At 37.5% G+C, this 24,442-nt stretch overlaps 1 protein-coding gene across 1 annotated transcript in view; it reads right to left on the bottom strand.

Moving 5' to 3' along the window:
- LOC105091681 (T-cell activation inhibitor, mitochondrial-like) overlaps positions 1 to 17,267 on the bottom strand; it is a 33,866-nt gene extending 16,599 nt beyond the window's left edge. Inside the window, 5 exon segments of the mRNA XM_064479343.1 lie at positions 888 to 1,010; positions 7,408 to 7,660; positions 10,411 to 10,564; positions 12,626 to 12,761; positions 17,239 to 17,267. Of these exon segments, the coding sequence (XP_064335413.1) occupies positions 888 to 1,010; positions 7,408 to 7,660; positions 10,411 to 10,564; positions 12,626 to 12,761; positions 17,239 to 17,267 (695 nt within the window).
- Between the last annotated feature and the right edge of the window lie 7,175 nt (positions 17,268 to 24,442).

Raw genomic sequence — 24,442 nt, 5'->3', positions numbered from 1 at the left:
TGCCCAAATAGTCATTTGGTTCAATATAAGAAAAAGTCTTGATAATAAGGGTTGAAAACAACAAAACAGGCTACTGCGAACAGTAATAGAAATTTAAGCACTTAGACCAGATGACAGTATCTCAAGGCTCTTGGGGGTGGGGAGTGGGCATGACAATCACATGACCCCTCCTTTCCCCTTCCTTAGGGTCATAACAGCTGTTAAAACTATTTTTATAATAAACCAGCATGTGTGATTTCTAAGTTTATAAAAACTTACTTAAAAAGTCATGTTATATGGTGACTATAAATAATAATACGGTATTACATTTTTGAAAATGTCTGAAAGAGTAGATCTTAAAAGTTCTCATCACAAGAAAAAAAATTTTTGTAACTATGTATGGTGACAGATATTAACTAGACTTACTGTAATCATTTTGCAGTGTATATAAGCAATGAATTATTATGTAATACACCTGAATTGTTATGTCAATTATACCTCAATTAAAAATAAGAAAAAAAGTCATGCTATGTAACACAGAACCAAAGAATACAACATTTTTTCTCTCCCTTTCTCTTTTTAAACTTGAATACCAATCTTACATGATGGGGAAATAATTATTTTTTTATACATTATGTGTATATGGAAAAGCATATTTTCTTACAAACTTATTATGTAAAAAGCCACAATTATTATGCTAAAAAATGTCAGTATCAGAACCTTACTTCACTATTTTAAACAAGAAATTCCTAACAGTTTTCTTAAATAAACATTTGACTGTTTTCATAAAAAGTAACTGAAGAATATTTAGTTATCAGAATAATTAAGGATGCAAATATTTAACTGTTAGAAACCTTTACCCACATGCTTATTTTACTCTCTAAATTAGGTTTTCTCTTCTTCATTACCTGATGTCTGAGAGCTGCAGCTGATGGGACAGTTCATCTTTTAAATGATCTAGTTCTTTTCTAAGCGGCAAACTGTTCTTCAACTTTTTAACAGCACTTTCCCCGTTGTTATCTAACCAGGACCTAGAAAGGAAAACAGACACACTGTTTACAGTAGTAACTATAACTGGAACATTTCTACTACTCCAAGACGTGCTCAGCACCTTAAAGCAGCCCCCATGTAAACTGAGTTTCCAGTTAAACATTTTACTGAAATATAAGTACTCTTACCAAGTCTGTTCGTGTAAATACCTACTTCTAAAATAGGTCTCTTAAAGAACTGCTAGCAGCTGTTAAATCACATTCTGGTTATGACAATGTCCTCTATCAAAAAAATCAGATTTTAACTATGCCAAACCTGTCACTAGATTTCCAGAGGTGGGATGATTTTTAAAATCATTAGAGATGCTTCAAACCTCACTTATGGTTACTGCAACTGTCAACAGGCCACACGAGATGGTCACTACTTCAGTCACGCACACACAGGGCAGCCGCCCTCCTCCTACTGGAGCAAACGTTGCAGATGCTGTTCCAGTACAGCCGGGCCAAGACAAAGTCAATCCGGAGAAGCATCTCATGGTGCAGGCGACATTTAAAAGGCAATGTTTCCTGATGAAGGAACTCATGAAGATTACTTTGTGGATTCTAACTGGGTAGATCCAGTTTCTTCCTTTATTTTAATCTTGGCTGTTAGTGCCCCAAGCTCTCCCTGCTTTCTCCCTCAGCTCTCTATCCCATCTTTCCACAGCTCAGATCTGACCCATCTCCAAGTCTCCAACCACCTGCCCCCCTCGGGTGGGTCTGTTCACCCCTCTGCTCCTCTGCACCCTACTGAATGCCCAGCTCTCGGCTCATCTCAGCCACTTCAGTCTACAATCACCTCCCCCCCTCCTTTATTTGCTCCCCATCAACCATATAAGTGGCTCAGCACAAAGGAAAAAGTCTACAGAGGGAACATGCACATGTCATGCGGTGCCCATCCCGGGACATCTGACATGTCCTGTGGGATACTGTCGGGGCAGTTGGCTGTTAACAAGTAACACTGCAGAAGGGCTCACGTCCATCTCAGAAGTGTGTGCCAAACACACCTTGTAAAGGTTCCTTTTAATAGTCATCGTAAAGGTTTTAGATGTTATGATCTACAACATTTAAAAAATTATCAAGACTCACAGAACCAACCAAAACATCTGTATGTACCAAATCTTTCTCCTGAAAGCCTAAAAGCGTGTTGTACTGAGTATATGAGGAAGATACCTCCAGTAAGGAACAGAGAGATAAGCAGCTGGAACAGAATATATAAGCTTCTATGAGAATAGAGGAAGAATTAATTCTGCTTGGAAGGTTCTACAGAGCAGGTGATATGGGACCTGGAACCCGAGAGATGGATCAGATTTTTTCAGGCAGATTGGTGAGAGGGAAGGGAACACCAACCATGCTGGTGCACAGGGAACTGTAAGATGAACCAACGTGCCCAGATCACGTGATGTTTAGACAGAAGGGGGCATGAGATGAGACCGGAGAGGCCTCTGTGTCTGTGATCGTAAAAGGTCTTGCACACTGGGGTAAGGAATTGGGAACTTATCCTCCAGGTAAAGGTGTTTCACTTTTTTTTTTTAATTAAGTATAGTTGATTTACACTGTTGTGCTAGTGTCTGGTGTACAGCCAGGTGATTCAGATATATATATATCTGAGATATATATATATATATATATAAATATTCTTTTCCATTCTGGTTTGTTACAGGATATTGAATATTGTTCCCTGTGCTATACAGTACAACCTTGCTATTTATTTTATATGTAATAGTTTGTTTCTGCTAATCCCAAACTCCTAATTTATCCTTTCCTCACCAGCTTAAAGGTGTTCCTTTAAGGAACATGTTTTTGATTCATTAACTGTGTGTAGTCATTAATAATTCTTCCCACCCCCTCTTTAAGAATATTGGTGAAGATTTTGTCATTTCTGCATGTGTGAGAAATAAGAAAATAAGTAAAAATATCTTACTTTATATCACTGACTACTAATAGCTATCATAATTTTTCAACCTTTCCTCATTTATTAAGTAATACATGTTAATCAATTTACTTTAAATCATGTAAGAAAAAGGATGATTTGTTGACAAATGTATTACCAAATGGCCATACTGTGTGTGGTTTGTGGACCAAATGTTTTAAAATATAGACTGAATATAATCTTATGATTATATATTCATGACCTGAGTTTTGGAATTTTTACATTTCGTGTATAAAATTTAAGTGGCCTAGTTTAACAATTTTTGTGTTTTGTTTCTAACAAAATGAGATAAAAATGAAAGTTCAGAACATGGTATTTAATTCTCTATGTGTCTATGCAGATATTAAACCTAGCTACAAAGATAAAGACATGTTTTCCAGCTGATCCCTGGGAAGTCAGCAGCCATCGTGCACAGGGAGTACCCGGATCCTGGTTTCTAAAAATCATTCCTACTAGAAAGAACCAGGGCCTCTCGGAAAAATGGCTCCATCCAACGCTGGATGGCAGGGACAGTCCAGATGGGCCTGGAATACCTTGGTGAACCAGAAAGTGAGAGAGCCCTCAGAGGATGATGGGGACAGAGGAGCCCGCTGGAAGGGATGACAAGATTAGAGAATTATCATTTGGAGCCATTGTCACAGTATGAGATTCGGGCAAGAATCATCAATGAATACTAGAGGTAAGGGGTAAAAATGTGGCAAATAAAAGGATACATACTTTATCATAGCCCTATGTAGCTCCTCAAAAGAAACTAACTGAAAGGAAAGACAGTGGAAAAAACTGGGAGAACCACCTTAATCATATGGTTCAAGTTAGTATCACTAGTAATAGGCTCAATCAACATCATATGCCTCCGACATTATCCACGGAAAACAACACACGTCACTTTGGGGGTATACCTGCCAAGTATGCATAATCTGGCTCTAATTATGAAGAAATTATCAGATAAACTCAAAAAACTCAAACTGAGGGACATTCTACAAAATAACACAACAGTGATAAAAGACAAGAAAACACCGAGGAACCATTCCAGATTAAAGGAGACTACAGACATTAAAGTTATGACGTGCAGTTTTGAAGGACACTGACTTGGCCTATGAACAAGAGGAAGCGTGAATAAATGCATGACAGGAGTTAACGCACGATCATAAACTTCCCCAGTGTTGTAGAGAAGTCATCCCAATGCTGCAGTCGTCCATCGTGGTATTTCCTGGACATTAGGGCTGATTCAGAACTTAGATACTGAGAGTGAAGTAAAACTACCTGAATAAACTTCAAGTGGAAAAAATGGGAGCCTGACATTTACTGACATGGCAGAAGCTGGCAGAATAGCGTTTCAATGGTTTTTCTAGTCCCATGACACCCTGTTCTCAGTGGGACAGACACTACACATGGGGTAATTTTGTTTAGATACATACGGATCCTGTTGGCTCCTTCCAGACACAAATTCTACCATTAAAATACATTTTTGTTATATTATTTGATAATCAGAAAATATGCAAAATATGGAAATACTAAAAGTCACAACACAGAGTAGCATTTCCTACTTTTTTTTTAGACTGGTAAATTTTTTAGACTAGCATATAATTAAAAAAACACTTTAAGCATTAAATGTTTCATTTTATCCTTTTTATACAGTATAAAGTGATTCTGCAGTAAGATACAGCACAATTTGCTGGGAAATTCAAAATTACACATACTAAGATGTAGACTGAAATGTAATTACCAGGTACAGTGAGAAAATAGATTAAATGGAGCTTTTTATGACCTGATAATTCTTCTATGTTGTATCTTTAAAAAAAAAAACTGATTTACTTTCACAATTTCTGTGTTTTATCTCAAAATGGTGCGAGAAGTTCAGCCTGCACTTCTCTGCAGAAACAAAAGCAAAATTACTTTACCGTTCACACTAAACAATACTGCTATATTTTTTAACATTACGTTCTGAGATATTAGAAATATCTTAGTATGCTTTCAATAATAAATTTTGCTCAGGTGAATGCAATTTGTAAATCAGGTGAAGATCAGTTTGATGTAAATTTGCAGAATCATCATCATTTAATTTAGTATGTGCTCCTTGTGAGGCCTATTCTATAAACTGCAAATAGAATAAAGATGAGTTAAACAATACAAGTGAAAATAAAGACAAACTGACCAGAATGCCCACGATGGTGAACAGGTTCTGGCCGAGTTACAGGTACCCTCAATCCGATGAGGGGGCAGTCACTCCATTCATATGATTTGGAAGCTCTCATATAGTTCAACAATTTTATAATTATTTGCAAAATAATTAAAAATTAAAAAAATTAATAGTTAAAACAAGAAACCAATACAGGTACCATTCTGGCTTTGATAACATACATTCCTGGAATCCTTACTGGGAGGAACTTAACATGAAACAAAGTGCTGGACCAACCTCATCAGGGGGTCCTTCAAACTGGGCAAGGTCCACATTTGGGAAAATGTCCAGACTCGCTGGAAGGGGCTCTGGGCCTATGTGAACACATTGGAACAGGGAAACCAGGTGAGGCTATGGAGATAAGAGATGAAATCTCCCAAATTTGTGCAACTCTCATTACTGGGCATCGGCACTCGAAGGCACGCTGGTAAAGGCAACATAGATTTTTCTGCAGCATTTTATCTTCGTGACAATTTACTCAACGTGCCCAAAGAGCAGGATGCATTACTCCTGCCCTTTTCACTGCAGGCTACCCTCTCCCATCCTACTCAGCCTGGACTGTCTGCTCTAAAATTATACTCATAAGCTAAACTCAAACTCCACGTGGTGTGATGATCTGGTTCAGGAAAGTCACTAAGACAATAGCAACGCTCAAGAAATCAAACCCAAGGGCCTCTAGTGTAAGAATTAAAAACTAAACAAACAGAAATCTCTAACTGGTAGATTTTAGAAGACAGATATTGAGGAGGAAGATTGAAGGTGATACCAGTCAACTCTCAATCCTCTCCAGCCCAAGAAAAATGCAGGGAAGTAAAAGATATGGACATAGCATTATACCAAGAACCAGCCACAACCCCATCCCAGCTCTTCTGTAAGCAACTCTGAATGCTGTCTGTTTCACTGAGGAAAATTCTGTATTAATTTGAAATCACAGTTTTAAAGTGAATGCAAGATTTCTGTTTTAAACAAGGCTAAAACATGTAATGCTCCACCACTGTTAGTTTTATCTGGCAAAGCTAAGAAAAGAAAGGTTCTATCTGGCTAATAATGGGTTTGTTTCAATGTCTGACAAGATAGCTACTGACAAGTGGACTTGGATAATGATGGTCAGTACATTAGAAAGTTAAATTTCCACTGATTTCAATTTCTAAAGCTGTGGTCTATTTAATTCATGTTGCTATCCTCTTTAAGGGTGGACAAATCCAAATGAGCTTGTCCTGGTTAACTGTCAACATGAGAACTTGAATTTAAAACAAAGTACACCTCTGGAGGAAATCAAGAATTCATAGTAACACAACTCATCTCTACACCGAAATTTTCCTTAAGACAAAGCAACTCTTGCTAAAAACAGATGTTTTTTAGTAAACACTAATGAAATCAACAGAGGTATTATTTTTTAAAAACGGCCCTCTACATCATTGCTAGGTCCCTTCTACCCCTACCATCTATATTAAGCTACTTCACATTTCCATTTGAAACCTCAGTTCTCCATCCTCTGCCTCCAGCACTTTGCATCCACACTTACTCAAAAGTCCTTTAATTCAGTGTAATCAAAATGCTGGATGGGTTTTACGAATCTATGACGCAGATTAGCAGAAAGAGAGATGACTAAAACATGTGTCCTACTCTTAAAAGCTCACTCTCTAAGGGGGAGGGTGTAGCTCAGTGATAGAGTGTGTGCTTAGCATGCACGAGGTCCTGGGTTCAATCCCCAGAACCTCCATTAAAATAAATAATAAAATAAAATAAAATAAAATAAAAACCTAATTAACCTCCCCCTCTAAAAAAACAAACAAAAAAACTCACTCTCTAGTATAATGTAATATAATATAATGGAAAAGAGTCTACTTTGATTAGAGACTGAGGAGTTTTACAGGATGAACTACATACAAATAAGGAAACCATAAATACTCAGCTTGGACAGGAACCTGGTGGGACCCCACTTACCCTGGTGAACTGGCTCTTCAGTTTCCACCTGTTTTCATTACTGTGCCAGTTGGCTCAGGCTGAGTTCTGGGTCCTTAGACCCTTTACCAGGGGTAACTTGGGGAGTAGAATTTTTAAAACTTGAACAAAACCACCTCCTGCATGTGTTTGGTATCAAAAGTTCAAAAGGCCAAAAAATCAAATACAATTAGAAGTATTCCAGCAACCTAAAGTAAGAAACATGAAATATCTTTTTTGTAATGGTTACTGGATTAGCTATACTTAATACCATTACTTTTCCTGGAAAATTAGACTTTAAACATGACCGCAGTAAGTTTAGTTAAATAAAAACTCTTACATACGTTAGGGTTGTTTCCGTTCTCCAGACTTGCTCAAGGTCTTCGTTAGGGTCCTTGAATCCAGTAAAGGAGTAGTAAGACTTGTCCCATTTGATAGGCCTGTCAGATATCCCTTTGGCCTCTTTGAGAAGCTGGGAGTGCACATTATTATTCAAGCTTTGGACATGCTCAATAGATAAACTGCAGGAGTTGAGAATATATAATACTGTGCTTAGCAGATCTCTGGTGTGCAAAGTAAATCTGACTGCTCAAAACCCTAGAGAATATAATTCACCCAATTAATACAGAGGATCATTTGCTTTACTTCAAAAACATTTTTTAATACAGCATTTATAGAATCAAAATCTTTAAAAACACTCCATTACCGATTAAAATTCACCCTACTGGCAAATCATCTGTAAATGGAAAATTCTGTCCCTTCTCCAAAACTGTACCACACTACCCTAAGCTTCATGAAGTCCCTGAAATTGTTAACCCCCTTTTCTAGTTTGGCACCAGTGGTCAAACCCACCCCAGCCCACGAGAGGGATTCAGAATATTTTCAATGCTCTTCATAAATTTGGTCTCTACAGTCTAAGGGATGGACAAGCCTTCCTATGAGCAAGTGTCCCCCAAGACAGTTTCCAGAGCTGAGTGAAGGGGGAGAGGGAAGGGGAGTGTGGAGGGAGAGGGAGGCTGTCCTGTGAAAGTGTTTCAGAGGAGAGGGGCCAATTCAGGCTCAGTGGTCACAGAAACTCATTTCAACTTTTCTTTCTGATTGAGTTTGTCCTCATGCTTCCCCATCCAACTAGCTAGTGACTCACTATTTTCAGAAGAGACTCAAAATTCCCTAATTTTAAAAAAAGTTAGTGCTTCACAATCTGATTAAAAAAAATTGAGGGTGGGGTGGGGAAGTAATATATACATACATATATATATTTACTTATTTTAATGGAGGTACTGGGGATTGAACCCAGGACCTTGTGCACTCTAAGCATGCTCTCTACCCCTGAGCTATGCCCTCCCTTTCCCAAAAACTGTTTAAACTGGTTTAAAAAATTATAGAAGTATTATATAAGTATATCCTTATTGCAAAATTATATAAAGTCAAGTCTCCTGTTGGCAGGCACACAACCTCACACTTTCACTCAATATAACACTATTAAGTTAGGTACACAAGCATTTAGATCTGCACTGTCTAAAATCTGATAGCTACTAGCCATATATGGCTATTTAAAATTAAAGTAATTGAAGTTAAATAAAATGTAAAATTCAGCTCCACACTAGCCACACTGCAAATGCTCAACAGCCATATGGGGCTATTGCTGGCTGCGCCAGACGGTGCAGATACAGGACATTTATATCACCACAGAGAGTTCTCTGGGATGGCCCTGCTCTGCCCTTTTCTGTGCTCTATATGTTTCATATGACACATAAGCTCATGTATCTGCATACACCCACACCCTGGTGTCAACTGTTCCTTTTAAGTACATAAATGGTACTCGCCTGGATCCATTACTTTGAACTTTTGTTGCTGAGCATTGGCGACCCTCCCATGTTGGTATGCATACATCAACCTCTTTCTTTTTAGTAGCTACACACTAATCTATACAACGAACATAGCATGATTCATTCACTACTTCTGAAACTGATGTGCACAGAAGTTGATTTTAATTTTTCACCGTTCCACACAAGGCTGAAGTGTGTCTTGTCTTGGCCACTGGTGACAGACATCAGTCTACATCAGTCTCAGAGCTACCTACCACGCTCACCACACAGATTTAAGGAGTCTACGATGCGCAAACTGAGAAAAGATTTTTTTAGTTGAATCACTGACAGTAAAGTGAGAAATACTAGTTGGAGAATTATTCTAATCGGTGAAAGAGGAAAGGAAAATTCAAATTCCTGCATTTGATGTTAGGAAGAAATAGTTTATCCTTAGAAGAGCTAAGTCAAGGAATAAATCTCAGTTTCTAGCTTATCAATCCCATTAATTACTGAATCCAATGCAAGGGCTGCAATACAGTGTGGAATGCCGGTACCAGATTGCACATGTCTTTATTGGGATAAATACTACCTAATTCAGTTTGTATTTGATTACTCAGGTTAAACCTTTTTATATGCTTATTGGCTATTTATGTGTATTATTCCTGAACTGTCAAGTCACTGTTTGCCCATTTTTGTAACAGAGCTACTGTTTTCTTTTTGACTTCTAAGAACTCTTTATATATTAACATTATCTTGTTGTCATATATGCTGAATGTTTGCTTCCATTTCTAATTTTTTTTTATAATCTGCTTTTATTTAATAAATGATTCAAGGTTAACCATCAACTCAAGTATTTTATTCTTAGCTGGAGCTGACTACAACTATCTGTTTCAGCATTAACTCATACAGGAAGCCCTCAGTAAATCTTTAAATTGGTTTAAAGTTCATGCTAAAACTAAAATTATTTCCTCAAGGATCACTAAAAGGATGGATGTTTACAGAAATGACAGAGCCATATTTGCCCTTAGTTTTAAATATCACTGGATCGTGGCTAAAGCAAGTGACAAAGGACCAAACAGAAGGCTGTATATTAAGATTGATTGGATTTTAGAAATAGCATGGGGCTGGAGTTAAAAGACCTGGGTTCAAGATCTCTAATCTGGTCCCAGGACATCACTAAGTTACAAGTAGGCAAATACTACCCATCTCACAGATCCTTTGAGGACTAAATAAAAAAACATAAGCTATATTTTAAAAAAATATTAACTGTTATCTACATGTTTAATGCTTAAAAATGAACTGAAATAAGAAGGGGACAAATAGAAACACTTCAGTTTTCTGGTAAAAAAAAAAAAATTAAACATAAAAAAAATGCTTGTCAAACACATGCAGCCAGACTTAGAATCTATTCTAGGAAAACACTCAATTAAATGATATTATTTTCTACACCCAAGGTTTCAATCCAAAGTTATTCTGGCACTGTCAGACAGAACGGACACATGAAGCTTGCAAGGGACACATGAGAAATAAGACACGTACCGGAAGTGCTAAAGTGCTCCTGGCCATCGGAGGAATTCTGGTCTGTTTCTCTTACATAAAACATGAGCTGAGTTGGTTTCAAAGACTTGAACCCTGGCTTCTGGAGGTTTTCTAAGTAGGCACTTAATCTCTTAAGAGAATTTTCATTGACTTCCTGGAAAAAGATATCAAGGGGCATTTACACACAAAATAGAACAAGGACACATTATAAATTCTCTCCTGACATTTTAAACACATTGTTGAGCGTATTAAAGAATTCAGTATTAAAAAAATGTTGGGGTGCCATACGTTCTCAGTGAAGGGTAAAACTGTATTCACATCTGACAAGAGGCAACAGAATGAATTCCTTAGGAAAATGTGGCCATGAAGTACTAGAAGAAAACACAGGTCTGTCCTTTATAACCTACATGTGGAAAAAGCCTAACTATGACCGAATGTCCCAAAGTAACACATGACTGATAAATCCAATTACATAAAAATTTAAAAAATGTAAAACAGAACACATTATAAAAAGAATGACACACACACACAAGAAGCAGTCTACAGAAAAAAACTGGGATAAAATATATGGAAGTTTTTTCATACCAAGGAGCTAATTTCTCTCTGTATAAAGGTCTTAAGACACACATCCAGAGACTGGTTGAATAATGATATATTCTTCTGATGGAGTCTGCACCACCCAAAAACAAAAAAAAAGGAGGAATGAATATGACACAGATGATATTTAGGAACTGATATGGAGTGATTTCCAGGATATATTGTTAAAAGAAAAAAGAAAAATCCTTGGGGGCAGGAGCCAAGATGGCAGAGTAGAGAGACTCACAACTCACCCTCTCCCACAAATACACCAAGAAATACATCTGCAAACCCACTGAATCGCATGGAACACCTACTGAACTCTGACAGAGTGTCTCTAATTTCAAAATACAGGAGGACTCTCACAAAATACAGTAAGAAAAAAAAGGAAAAAGAAAAAATTGGTGCAGAAATGGTCCTGCAGGGAGTTTGCAAAAGATGAGACTGATGAGAGCTTAATCTCCAGAATATATAAACAGCTCATACAACTGAATAAGAAATAAAACACACAACCCAATCCAAAAATGGGCAGAAGACCTACAAACAAGCAATACTCCAATGAAAACATATGAATGGCCAGTAGGCACATGAAAAAATGCTCAATGTTGCTAATTATCAGAGAAATGGAAATCAAAACTACACTGAGGTATCACCTCACACCGGTCACAACAGCCATCATTCAAAAGTCCACAAATGATAAACGCTGGAGAGGGTGTGCAGAAAAGGGAATCCCCCTGCACTGTTGGTGGGAATGTAGTTTGGTGTAGCCACTAAGGAAAACAGTATGGAGATTCCCCAAAAAACTAAAAATACACTATCATAAAATCCAGCAATCTCACTAGTGATCATATATCCAGAGGGAACTTTAATTCAAGAAGACACATGCACCCCAATGTTCAAAGCAGCACTATTTACCATAGCCAAGACATGGAAACAATCTAAATGTCCACTGACAGATGACTGGATAAAGAAGCTGTGGTATATTTATACAATGGGACACTACTCAGCCATAAAAAATAATGCCATGTGCAGCAACATGGATGTACTGGGAGCATGTCATTCTAAGTGAAGCAAGCCAGAAGAGAAAGAAAAATACCACACATCACTTACATGTGGAATCTAAAAAAAAAACCAAACAACAACAAAAAACAGATCAATGAACTGATTTACAAAACAGAAACAGACTGAGAGACACAGAAAACAAACTTATGGATACCAGGGGAGGAAGGGGGTGGGAAGGGATAAATTGGGAGTTCTAGATTTGCAGATACTAACTACTATATATAAAATAGATAAACAACAAGTTCATACTGTATAGCACAGGGGACTATATTCTGTACCTTGTAGTAACCTACAATGAAAAAGAATATGAAAAGGAATATATGTATGTATATGTATGACTGAACCATTATGCAGTACACCAGAAACAGACACAACACTGTAAACTGACTATACTTCAATTAAAAAAAAAACAAGTGTTAGTTTTAATTTTCATATCTACAGTTCAAAGCACTGATCATACTACCATGACAATCAATGCAGATTTACAGAACTCTTCGTTGTATGCTAGATCGAAGGTAAATAACCTAAACAGACATACACTGAACATTAGTAAATTAATAAATAAATAAATGTTTACCCTTTCCTGGGGCTGCTGTCCAAAGAAATCTGGATGCACAGCAAAACAGAAAGGCCTTAAGGCTTTGACTGCTTCAGCTCCCACCAAGGCTCTCGAGTAGAGAAACCAGTATGGAAATATTTTCCCCAGACAGAACCTTTTAAAAAGATGTGGAGTTGTCATTCACCAGCACGCTGATACACACAAATCCTGACTGTATAAAGTGACAGTAACGTTAAAATGACTATGTATGGAAAATACCACAGACACAAGATAGGAACCAAAGTGTAAAACTTTGTGGTTTTCTGAAATCCACAGAAGTTTTAACAAGCAATGAGTGCCACATGTTTTCTAAAGACAGTGGTGATAAATTTCTCTGATGCAATATGAGAACATAATATTTAATAATAAAAAAATTTCCCCTCAAAAGTCTGCCTTGAAATGTTAACTGGCTTCACTGTAAAGGACGATGATTTTCTAAATCATTTTCTTCTTCAGATTAAAAAGAAATCCCAATATCAATAGTGTAATCTCTTCTTTACAGTGAAAAATATTTTGAGAATTGTAATACTTAACGAGATGTACAAGACGTCTCAGTTCATTTCCTCATCACTAGTATGCTAAAATTATTCTAGTTGGATAACTTAACATGTTGCCCTTAAATTTTGGCATAACTCACCTGGGGGTGTTTTTTTAAAAAAGTAGTTTTAAATCCAACAGAAATTATTTGCAATTTCCAGGAAGCACTTCCATGACATCTAATTTTGAATGTGGTAATTTATCTTTTCCATTCTGTAATGGACTATGAAGAATACTGTGCATGTTTCTGTCTCGTATGTGAGGTATATGTACCCAGTCTTTGGAAAAGTGTTTCATTTTTGAAACAACTGAGGTTACAGAATCATTTCTGAAGATTTTTTTTAATAATTGGGAGATCACCAACAGATTTTCAGATGGCCTTTTGTTTTCTGCCTTTTTACAGGTCCTTGAACCTTTTATGAAGTCAACATATAGGATGTGCATTAAGGATTCTAACAGGAGCTTAACAGTAAAGGAAATGAGCAAAGTCCTCAATGGGAGGCAGTGAACGTTGGTGACAACTGCACTCACTCCCCTCCTGAGCCTTAGTCCCCGTTTCCAAACGTCTGATGGACACTTAGCTGTCCTGCCAGCCTCTCAAATGTTATGTGTCTACAAAAAGGAGCAGAGGTCATCATTTCCTTCCCAGCTCAGCCTGGATACAAAAGGCAAGGAAGCAGTTAGACGGCTCTATCCAGGATTATTGTCCTCACTTCTGTTACCGAGGTACCGCTCTTCTCAGAGCTGCTAACACACAGGACCCGAGGGTTACCACTGCCCCAGCTTGCTCAGCGCCCCCTCCCCATTTTCACTCCTGAAGTCTTGTTTCCTCTCTCTTTACAATGTCCCTTGAAATCACTCCTTCTTCCCATTTTCTCTGCCACCAACGACCACTGCAAAATTGGACTATGTGGCTTTATGATCAGTACTCTCTCCTGTTTTGTTTCCCTAGCCACACTGTTCACAGGTTGATTTTCCTAAAATCCCATGATCACTGTATTCCTGACTGAAACACCTGTGATGGAGTTTCAGCTCCGGCAGATTAAGACCCACTCAGCCTGGTGTATCAAGTGCTCTCCAGTCTATCCTTCCATCTATCCTTCCAACTTGATCTCCAAGCTCTCCTTGCAGAAACCCTCAGCTCCGCCCTCCTTGATCTTCCTCATCCTGCCCTTCTCCATCACTTCTAAGTCCTAATATACCCTCCCCATGCCCACTTCCCCTGGTCCAAACTGCACTCGCTCACTCGTACTGCCTTCCTACTGTGTGCCAGGAGGCCACGGGCCCTTCCCCCAGAACCTCCTCTTTTGTATCCTCATTATAAACAATCTTTCCCTCTTCTAAACTCTAATAAAAGAAACTGTGTGCCCCATGTACATGGAACATAATACTACAATGTGGAAATGCTCTAGACTCTTCCTCAACTACCACTGCATCCCTGAGGACAGTGAACACGGTTAATAGGGGTTTACTGCTGTCAGGGAGGTCAGTGTGGGTCTGCTGGAGAGCAGGGGCCATGACAGGATGAGAGGGGCCGAGGATTCCTGGGAAATGCAGAAGGTAGGGAGAGCTTTCAGACCATGTTGCAGGCCTGATGCCTACAGAGGAGAAAGGGAAGAAAGGAGCACTGAGGGGGGCCTGCGGCTGCAGCCCCATCCCAAGGGTTCAGCCACGCCACAGGGAGTCCTTAAGCCAAAGCCCCCCACTGCAGGTGCCCTGTGTCCTGCTGGAGGGAGCCTGACTTCGTGTTCCTGCCCTTCTGAGCCACTGAGGGCCTCAGGGTAAAACCGTGTGGACCCAGAGGGGCAGGGGGGCTCAGCGGCTACCACCACAGGGCCTGGCACAAGTATTACTGCTCATGTGCGCTCAATGAATACACAGTTGGTGTTTCATGAAAGGAAAGAAGCCAATCAAGAAAAACTAAATCAAGGAAAAATAAACCCCATACAATGTGTCACTTCAGATTGAGCAAATTTGGCAAGCGAACATCTAGATGTATAAAGAGGTTTTAGGAAAGGGTTAGATTCTGGAAAAACGCATCAGTAGAACAGCAGACTTCCTGTGTGAAGGGCCAGAGAACAAGAGTTTCAGGCTTTTCACACTGGAAGCAGCCACAGTCAAGAAATGAAGGAGTGTGGCAGGGCAGATCAAACTTCATTTACACACACGGTCCGTTCAATCAGCTCAGTTGTGAAATCAACATAGTAAACCATGACCAACGTTAGAAAACAAAAAAAACCCAGAGAATATTTCCTGGGACAGAAAATATTACCAGATACTGTGTGTGGCAAGGGTAACTCCTGTTAAGAAACTTTTATTTTTATGGGTTGTGATTAAAATATAGTTTTCTGAAGGCCAGGATCAAAGGAGCTGGGAAAGTGTGTCTCCAGTACATGACTGCTATCACCGTCAGTGACGTGGGGCTGAGGAGGTGAGCGTCCCTGAAGGCAACAGCCCAGGAAGTGTTATAAAGCCCAATCCTCCAGGCTCCGGTGAATCAGAGCACAAGGACACCACACTTTATCCTGGTGTTCTACGGCTAAACATGATTAAGATACCACAACATGATGAATTGCTCAACATCTGACCAACAACTTTTCTGGACATTTTCCAGGATCTCACAGTTTCTCTATTTCTCTCTCTCTTCTTTTTCTTCTTTTCAACATTTTTTTGGTCATAAATTCAATCAGAGCAAGTCTCCCTACATTTGGTAATTCTCACCATAAACTGAGTTGGTAGAAAAACTGAGTTGTTCCTCTTAAAGAAATTCCTTTTAACAGTGACCATTTACTGAGATATTCATATATGTAATAGCTATTTAAAGACACTAATTATTGTCAAATATGTTTTAGAAATTTAAAACCTCACATGTCATTTTTATTCAACAGGTCAAATTTTATTTTGGTTATATACTTTGAGCCAGATAAATATTTTATTTAAAAGAAGTTGTGGTCTATTTATACAATGGAATACTACTCAGCCATAAAAAAAGAATAAAATGCCATGTGCAGCAACATGGATGGACCTAAAGAACACCATTCTAAGTGAAGCCAGAAAGAGAAAGAAAAATACCATATGATATCACTCATATGTGGAATCCAAAAAAAAGAAAAGAAAAAAATAGGACACTAATGAACTCATCTACAAAACAGAAAGACTCACAGACATAGTAAACAATCTTAGAGTTACTGGGGAAAGGGGTTGGGAAGGGGTAAATTTGGGAGTCTGAGATTTACAAATGTTAGCCAATATATATAAAAATAGGTTTCATAAAGTTTCTTCTGTATAGCACAGGGTACTATGTTCAATATCTTCTAATAACCTTTAATGAAAAAGAATATGAAAACAAATATATGTATGTATATGCATGACTGGGACACTGTGCTGTACACCAGAAACTGACACATTGTAACTGACTATACTTCAATTTAAAATATAATAAAATAAATACTTAATTTACCTGTTTTGACTTGACTATCAAGAAGCCAGAATGAAATCTAGTAAGTAATTGTTTAATCAGTACTATTTTTTTTTTAACAAAAGATCTCCTTTCCCTACAGGGCATCTAGTCTCTATTCTGATTACCCTATATGTGCCTATTACTGTGCCAACTAAATTTTACTGCTGAACTCCTTAAATCCTTTCTTGAAGTACTAGATAGGATTTAGATTATACACACATAAACAGCAAATGTAGTAGTCAAATGACCATATGATACAATTTCAATGTAAAATGGTTTTCTATATGACAGCCATTGGCTTGAGGGCAATGCGATAAGAACTGTGCTAAGGACAAATTTTTATCTTTTTCCCCTCTCAAACTTTTCACACTGAACTGTTCTGAAAGACGGTATTCTTTTCACCTTCTATTCCAAAAGGAACTTGTGGAAGAAAGATCTGGATGTTCACATGATTTTTTTTTTTATTCCTGCCCTCCACCATAATATCCACAAAATATTTAGAATTTGATAAATTAGAATAAATTGAAATTAGCCAAATACATAACAGATTCCACCCCGTCCCTACACTAGTTACAGATTGAACCATGAAACTTACCCCCTCACAGGTCTCAGGTGGCAAAACATTTCTGAGTACATATGCAGATCAACTCCCAGGCATCCATCAATTGCTGAAAAAGTTAAGCAGATACCAATAATGAATAAGTGGAATTTAAAATTAAAAACACATTGCCATTTACATTAATGCCATCCCAAATGAAATACTTAGTTATAAATCTAACAAAATATGTCTAAGACCTACATGAGAAAAACTATAAAACTCTCATGAAAGATATCAAATAACTAAATAAGTGGAAATTCCATGTTAATGGACAGGAAGACTCAATACTGTCAAGACATCAGTTCTTTCCAACTTCATCTGCAGATTCAATGCAATCCCAACCTAAATCCAAGCAGCTTCTTCTACCGATATCAACAAACTCATTCTAAAGTTTACATGGAGAGGCAAAAGACTCAGAATAGCCAACTCAATATCGAAGAGGAATAAAGCTGGAGGACTAACACTACTGGACTTCAAGCCTTACTGTAAAGCTACAGTAATCACGTCAGTGTGGTAGTGGTGAAAGAACAAATGGATCAGTGGAAGTGAACAGAGAGCCCAGAAACACACCTACAAAAATACAGCCAACTGATCTGTGACAAAGGAGCAAACCCAATACTATGGGGCAATGATAATCTTTTCAACCAATGGTGCTGGAACCACTGGACATCCACAGGCAAAATTATTAGTCACAGACCTTCACAAAAACTAACTCAAAATGGATCAAAGACCTAAATGTAAAATACAAAACCATAAAATTCCTAAAAGATTACCTAGAAGAAAACTTCGATGATCTTAGGTATGACAAATGACTCCAGATACAACACTAAAGGCACAATCCATGAAGGAAAGAACTGATAAGCTGAATTTTATTAAAATTAAAAACTTGTGCTCTGGGAAAGACAATGTAGAGAAAATGAGAGGACAAACTACAGACTGGGAGAAAATATTTGCAAAAGATACACATATCTGACAAAGGAATGCTATCCAAAACATACAAAAACAAAAACAAAAACAAAAACCCAACAATAAAATGGACAATCTGATTAAAAAACAGAGCAAACACACCTCATGAAAGATGACATACAGATGGCAAATTAGCAAGTGAAAATACACTCCACATCACATGTCAGCAGGGACATACAAATTAAAACAGCAGTGAGATACCACTATACACTTATTAGAAAGGCCAAAATCCAAAACACTGACAACATTAAATGCTGGTGAGGATGTGGAGCAACAGGAACTCTCTCATTCATTGCTGGTAAGAATGAAAAATGGTACAGCCGCTGTGGAAGACAGTCTGGTGCTTTCTTACAAAACTAACGGTACTCTTACCATATGACCCAACTACCACATTCCTTAGTATTTACCCAAATGAACTGAAAACATGTCTACACACAAACCTGCACACAGATGTTTACTTTTATTCATAACTGCCAAAACTTGGAAGTAACCAAGATATCCTTCAGTAGGTAAACAGATAAACTATAGTACATCCAGACAACTGAGTATTATTCAGTGCTATTATTATTATTTCATGAGCCCTCAAAGCCATGAAGAGACATGGAGGACATGAAAATGCACATTAATAAGTGAAAGAAACAAAAAAAAAAAAAAGAAAATGAATATATGTATGTGCATATATGACTGAAGTACTGTGCTGTACACCAGAAATTGACACAACATTGTAAACTGACTATTCAATAAAACTATATATAAAAAAAAAGTGAAAGAAGCCAATCTGGGAAGATTATATACTGTATGATTCCAACTATATGACATTCTAGAAAAGGCAAAACTATGATGATAGTAAAAAGATCAGTGGTTTGGAGGGGAAGAGGGATGAAGAGGTGGAGCACAAAGGATGTTTAGGGCAGAGAGAGTCACTACAACGGTAGATAACACGTCACTGTACATTTGTCCAAACCTTTGGGATGTGTAACACCAAGAGGGAATCCTAATGTAAAGTTGGGGTGATAATGATGTTAGTGTAGGTTCACTGATTTTAACACATGTACCCTACAAGGGGTGGGAGTTGTGTGTGGCAGGGAGGGGATATGTGGGAACTCTGTACTTTGCTCACTTTTGCTGGCAACCTAAAACTGCTTTAAAAAATAAAGTCTATTTTTTAAAAAGGTTAAGTAGGTAAAAGGAACATGATTTGAATCACATGAACTTTTCCAACAATTTAGAGCTTCAGCAAGAATTTCAATGAAACTATAGTCTCCAACATCAACTGACCAAGTGATTTTAAAAATCCTATGAGCAGTCTCTTATAAAAGTCTTGAAAAGTGATTATTATTTACACAATAATCACCAGGTAAAAAGTCCTTTTCTGCCCCCTGCTTCTGAAGCTCTGAGCTTTCTCCATGCCTCCATTCTCATAGACTTGCAGAGCAGTATACTCATTGAGAACAAACCACCAACAGGCTCAAGTCCTATTCTGTCAAATTTTATGCATTAAAAATGTTTAAAAAAATATTTTCATAATGCAGTTAATATATCTGAACCAAGGTAATGTAATGAAGCATAAATGTCATTAACAGAATGATAGGAAGATGTATTTTAAAGAAAAATCAAAGAATGGCCTATTAAAAAAAAAGTGCATTTTCAAACAACAGTGTATAGTTACATTTATTTTCTGGTTGACTGCTGCGGCAAGAGTCTTGTGGATACACTGTGTTACAGGCATTCATTTAAATGTTTAAAAGGGTGATTTTTACTTAACCATTCACCTTGCTATTCTGTAACACAGACACCAGAAATACTCCTCCCATTTGGAAGATTTCTGAGAATAAATGGAGACACAATGAGGAAGAAAGAACCATTCTGATTAACGTTTCAGTGCTGCCCGTGACGGACTGAAATCTCAGCAAACGTCATCACAAAGTAACTGAACACTGCACTTAGGTAAGATGGCACAGGTACAAGGCTGGAAGCTTGCAAAGAAGAGACGAGATGCACAACCCTACCCAGTCCAGACCTGGCTCTCTCTAGGTGATAGGGAGCAAGTCCTTTCCTTTTTTTTCTTATTGCCTCATCTGTTTACAATGAACAGATGGAGTACGTTCTTAAAAATTAACAACAACAACAAAAATCAAAGGAAGCACTTAGGCCTACGATTACAATGTCAGCAAAGTAACCTGTTTTACTCATCTGTTGCAGCAATATCTTAGAAGTTCATGAAATCAAAATGTCTCCATCCAATGTGCAAATGTAGTCTGTCCAACAGTCATGCTCCGGGCCGGATTTTCAAAAGCAAGGCATCAAAACAAACAAAATGGTGGAAAGAAACTCATGATAACTGATTTGAAATAAAAGAGGTGTTAGGAAGTTTAAAAGTTCAAGTATACTAAAAAGGTAATAAAATTTTTTGAAATCAACTTAGAAAAGACTGACTGCCTCAAATTTGATTCACAAAGAATTTGAGAGGCAAGCAGCCCAGTTATACTGCTTAGGAGTTTATATAGCTAAACATTTATGAAAAAGAACTGATAAGAGGCTGATTGAGCCAAGAAAGCAACTTACAAGATTTGTCTTGAGTTACTTGAGAACTAGTCTCCAAAGAGTCACTCACCGCAAGATTGCAAAAATTAGGGTATCTATCCTTAATGACTTTCAAATACTGAGCATAAAGTATGTTGTGCAGAGAATTATAGAGCATGTTTTAGAAGTGTTTCCATCATAAATAATCAAAGCAACAAGAAAAAGTTTTGTAGTTCAAAGTACTGGTCTTTACTTGCCCAGAAAAATTATTCATTCACTGTTGCTTTGTATTCATGGGGATAATTAAACTTAGTACTGAGCAATGACTAATAAAGAACATTAATACTCGGAAGCGTGACAAGAGATTCTCCCAAAGAAAATAAAATGTTCTCAAATACAAGTCTGAATGTTAAATCAAGTTCTCCAGATAAAGAATTTTTAAAAGTTAGGCTATTATAGATTAAGAGTTAGGTGTTTTTCTGCCTCGTTTTTTGGTAAATAGGCTATTTCCTAAAAAAAAAGGTTCACACTGCAGTAAAGAGAATGAGAATCTACGCTTTGCTTTCTAGTAAGGTAGCTACTAGCACAGGTGAGCACTACGAACTGAGATGTGTTTTAAGTGTAAAGTGCCTACTGGATTTTAAAGAATGCAAAGTATCACGTTAATAATTTTTATACTGATTAGATGTCAAAATGGTAGTTTATTAAAATTAATTTCACTTGAACTTTTTGCTTTTTTTAAAAAAAAAGCAAAACACAACCAGCTTTTAACTGTCTTTAATTTTCAACCAGAAAACTTTAAATTCCATTTGTGGCTCACACTGTATTTCTACTGGACCACGTTGATGTAGGACAATTCAAGGCAAATTTAACACGACATTGTCAGAGAAGGCAGTCTGCACAATGGTTAGGCAGGCTGGAGCCTCTAAGATCTGAATTCAAATCTTGACTCCATCACTACCTAGCTGTGTGAGCAAGGACAAATTGTTTCACCTTTCTGAGTCTGTTTCCTCATCTAGTAAATAAGACAGATGGTCCAGGAGCAGTTGGTTTCTTAAAGATGAATTAGCTTAACTTGTGTGTTGTTGGTAAGCAGGGGAGAGATGTTACATGCATTTTTCTCCCCAGCATGTTAATGATTGGAAATGACCAGAGGTGGGCTTTCTACAATTACAAAACCCTTAATAGAAAAAACACCTGAACGTCCCCTAGTAGTTCTTTCCTTTGGTTTAAGAAGCAGACGGTTAGGGCTTCAAGTGTGTCTGCATTTTTCCACATCAAGCCATCTGGGAAGCTGCAAGTGCAGATGAAAAAGCCAGAAATTTCCACATGTCTTGTTTTGAATGGTATTTTCCCTCCATAAACCTTGTCTAGTGTATTAGTGTGCAGAATGCCAAGATTTCCAGCATATATGTTACAAGAAAAATACCTGTGTCATATGTACTATCACCACACACTGCCCTAAAATCGAAATATAAAATTTGTCATTAACTTAGAGAATACTTGGGGCTAACACCATAGTCAGCTGGGCAGGAGTAGTTTGCTCAGAAACTTTGTCTTTGCTGTAGAAAATGTCTACTGAGTTACTGAATTTTATTGAAATTTGTCTTGATTTTATAAAAAAGGAAAAATGACAATCCTAATATTGAGAACAATGACTAACAAATTTAATACAAATGAAACAGCAATAAATATGTGTATCATTGTTGGCTTTTATCTGATGCTCATTAGACTGAAGTTATCTGGGCTGTGTATTTAAGAAAAAATGCTGGAAGACAGATTTAAAATGCTGGAAATATTCATTAAAGATTGTTTCTAAAAGATGAAATGTAATCTTGAACACTGTAATTATTTTTGAGCTCTCTGGATATGGAATCCTGCATCTGACTTTTGTACATTTCTAGGAGGACATCATGCGAAAGTAGGTGCTACCTCTCTCATAGGATTTTTGTGAAACTTAAACAAAATAATGTGCGTGACTTAGCAACATTTGACAAGCAGAAAATTCATAAAAGTAACTATTGTTACTCAACTCAGAGTGTATAAAAACCTGCAGAATTCTTTTTTTCCCCTTCTAATGAGGGCTCATCTATAGACAGGGCACACAGTTAAATGCAACATTTTCCCTGAAAACAAGTTTTGTGATTGAAAACTCAGAATTATTGCAATAAGGGATCGATGCCTGAAAGTCTTAAAAAGACACTGTAAGGCTACAGACAAGTCAAAATTTACAAATGAACAACTTAATTTCACAAACTTTAGCTAACACAGTGAATCTACCCAAACAAGTAAATATGACTTATTATTCAAAGACAAAGAAAGTTAGCACTTGCTTAATAATAAAAACATTAAGCTTTCACAGTGGTAGCACTTCTCATTTCAAAATGGAAAAGAATCGAAGTGGGTAAAATAAACCATATTGTGCCATGGCAACTGCCTTTTTTTTAATGAATTAATATGGGTTTTTTAAAGACAGTATTTATCTACTGGGAGATGGAGGGCCAATAGGAGAGGGCACATGACTTCTTTTTGCCAACAACTTTTCCCTTCTCACCCAGCGGTGCTATTTCTATAGGAAAATGCCTACATATATAAGAAAGGTATTTATTTAATAATTCTGATCTACACTCAACCAAATTATTATTCTAAGATGATCATTTCCTATTTAAATTCTTGGAAAAAATTGGTTATTTCCCATAAGCTCTCCTTTAAGAGTGGGCTCTGACAACTAAGTAACAGGGAAGATGTGATCAGATCAGAATTCAGTTTTGGAAAAGGCAGAAGAGATAAGAAGGCAAGAAAGAGAAGGAACCATCCTTTAGGGCAAGTGGTTCTCAAAGGTCAAGTTTGAGAACAAATGCTTTAAGGAATCCTGTTTCTATCACTTTATAGGACCAAGGCAGCTGGCAGGAAACCTTTAAGCTTTAATTCTTTAAATACACTTGCTTAATACAATTTTAGGGAAAGATCTTTAGATACCCAATTGTATGCTAAAAGTCAAATGAAGATTTTAAGTTTTGCCTGAACTTGTTCTTTGTTTCGTATGGTTTACCCACTTCTTAAGATGAGAAAAAAAAAAAAAAAATCTAGCGTAAATAAGGTTAAAGGCCAGCAGGCACAGCTGCTTGCCCTCTCCTGTGCCACACATCTTGGGTTAGTCCTCATCTTTACAAGACCAAGCACCCAATTTTATCACTTTGGCCAGAAATAAACAGGCCCTGGGAAGATGAAAGATAAGGGGCCTGACTGATAATTACCAATGTCAACTTCTAAATTTACTACGAGAAATATAATTGCTAAAAAGACCAGAAGATTCAGATTTGTGGTTCTTTTCCTTACAGGATCAGCTACACAGAAAATCAAATGACTATCAGCAGATTGAAGAGCCACTGCTTCAGAGTAGAACTGGGGCTCCCATTTGCAGTGAGAAAGAGTCCCAGTGCCTGGGGCATCCAGGTCAACTGCAAGATTCTGGTTTTCAAATTCATGCATGAGTGGTTCTTGCCCGTATTCAAGGTAGCCACTATCCTTCCATTAGGAAAAGGCCTCAGGCACACTACAAAATAACTAAAAGTTTCCTCTGTCTTAACTACACCTGGGAGTAACTCTGGGGGCCTTAACTGACCCAACTCATCAACAGGTATTTACCCAAGCATTTATGTGAAAGGGCTGTATGCAAGTACTGAGAACAGAAAAACATCAAGACAGGCCC

This window comes from Camelus dromedarius, chromosome 26, assembly GCF_036321535.1.
Source record: "Camelus dromedarius isolate mCamDro1 chromosome 26, mCamDro1.pat, whole genome shotgun sequence".
In the NCBI taxonomy this organism is placed as follows: domain Eukaryota; kingdom Metazoa; phylum Chordata; class Mammalia; order Artiodactyla; family Camelidae; genus Camelus; species Camelus dromedarius.
This window is presented reverse-complemented; position numbering and strand designations above follow the sequence as displayed.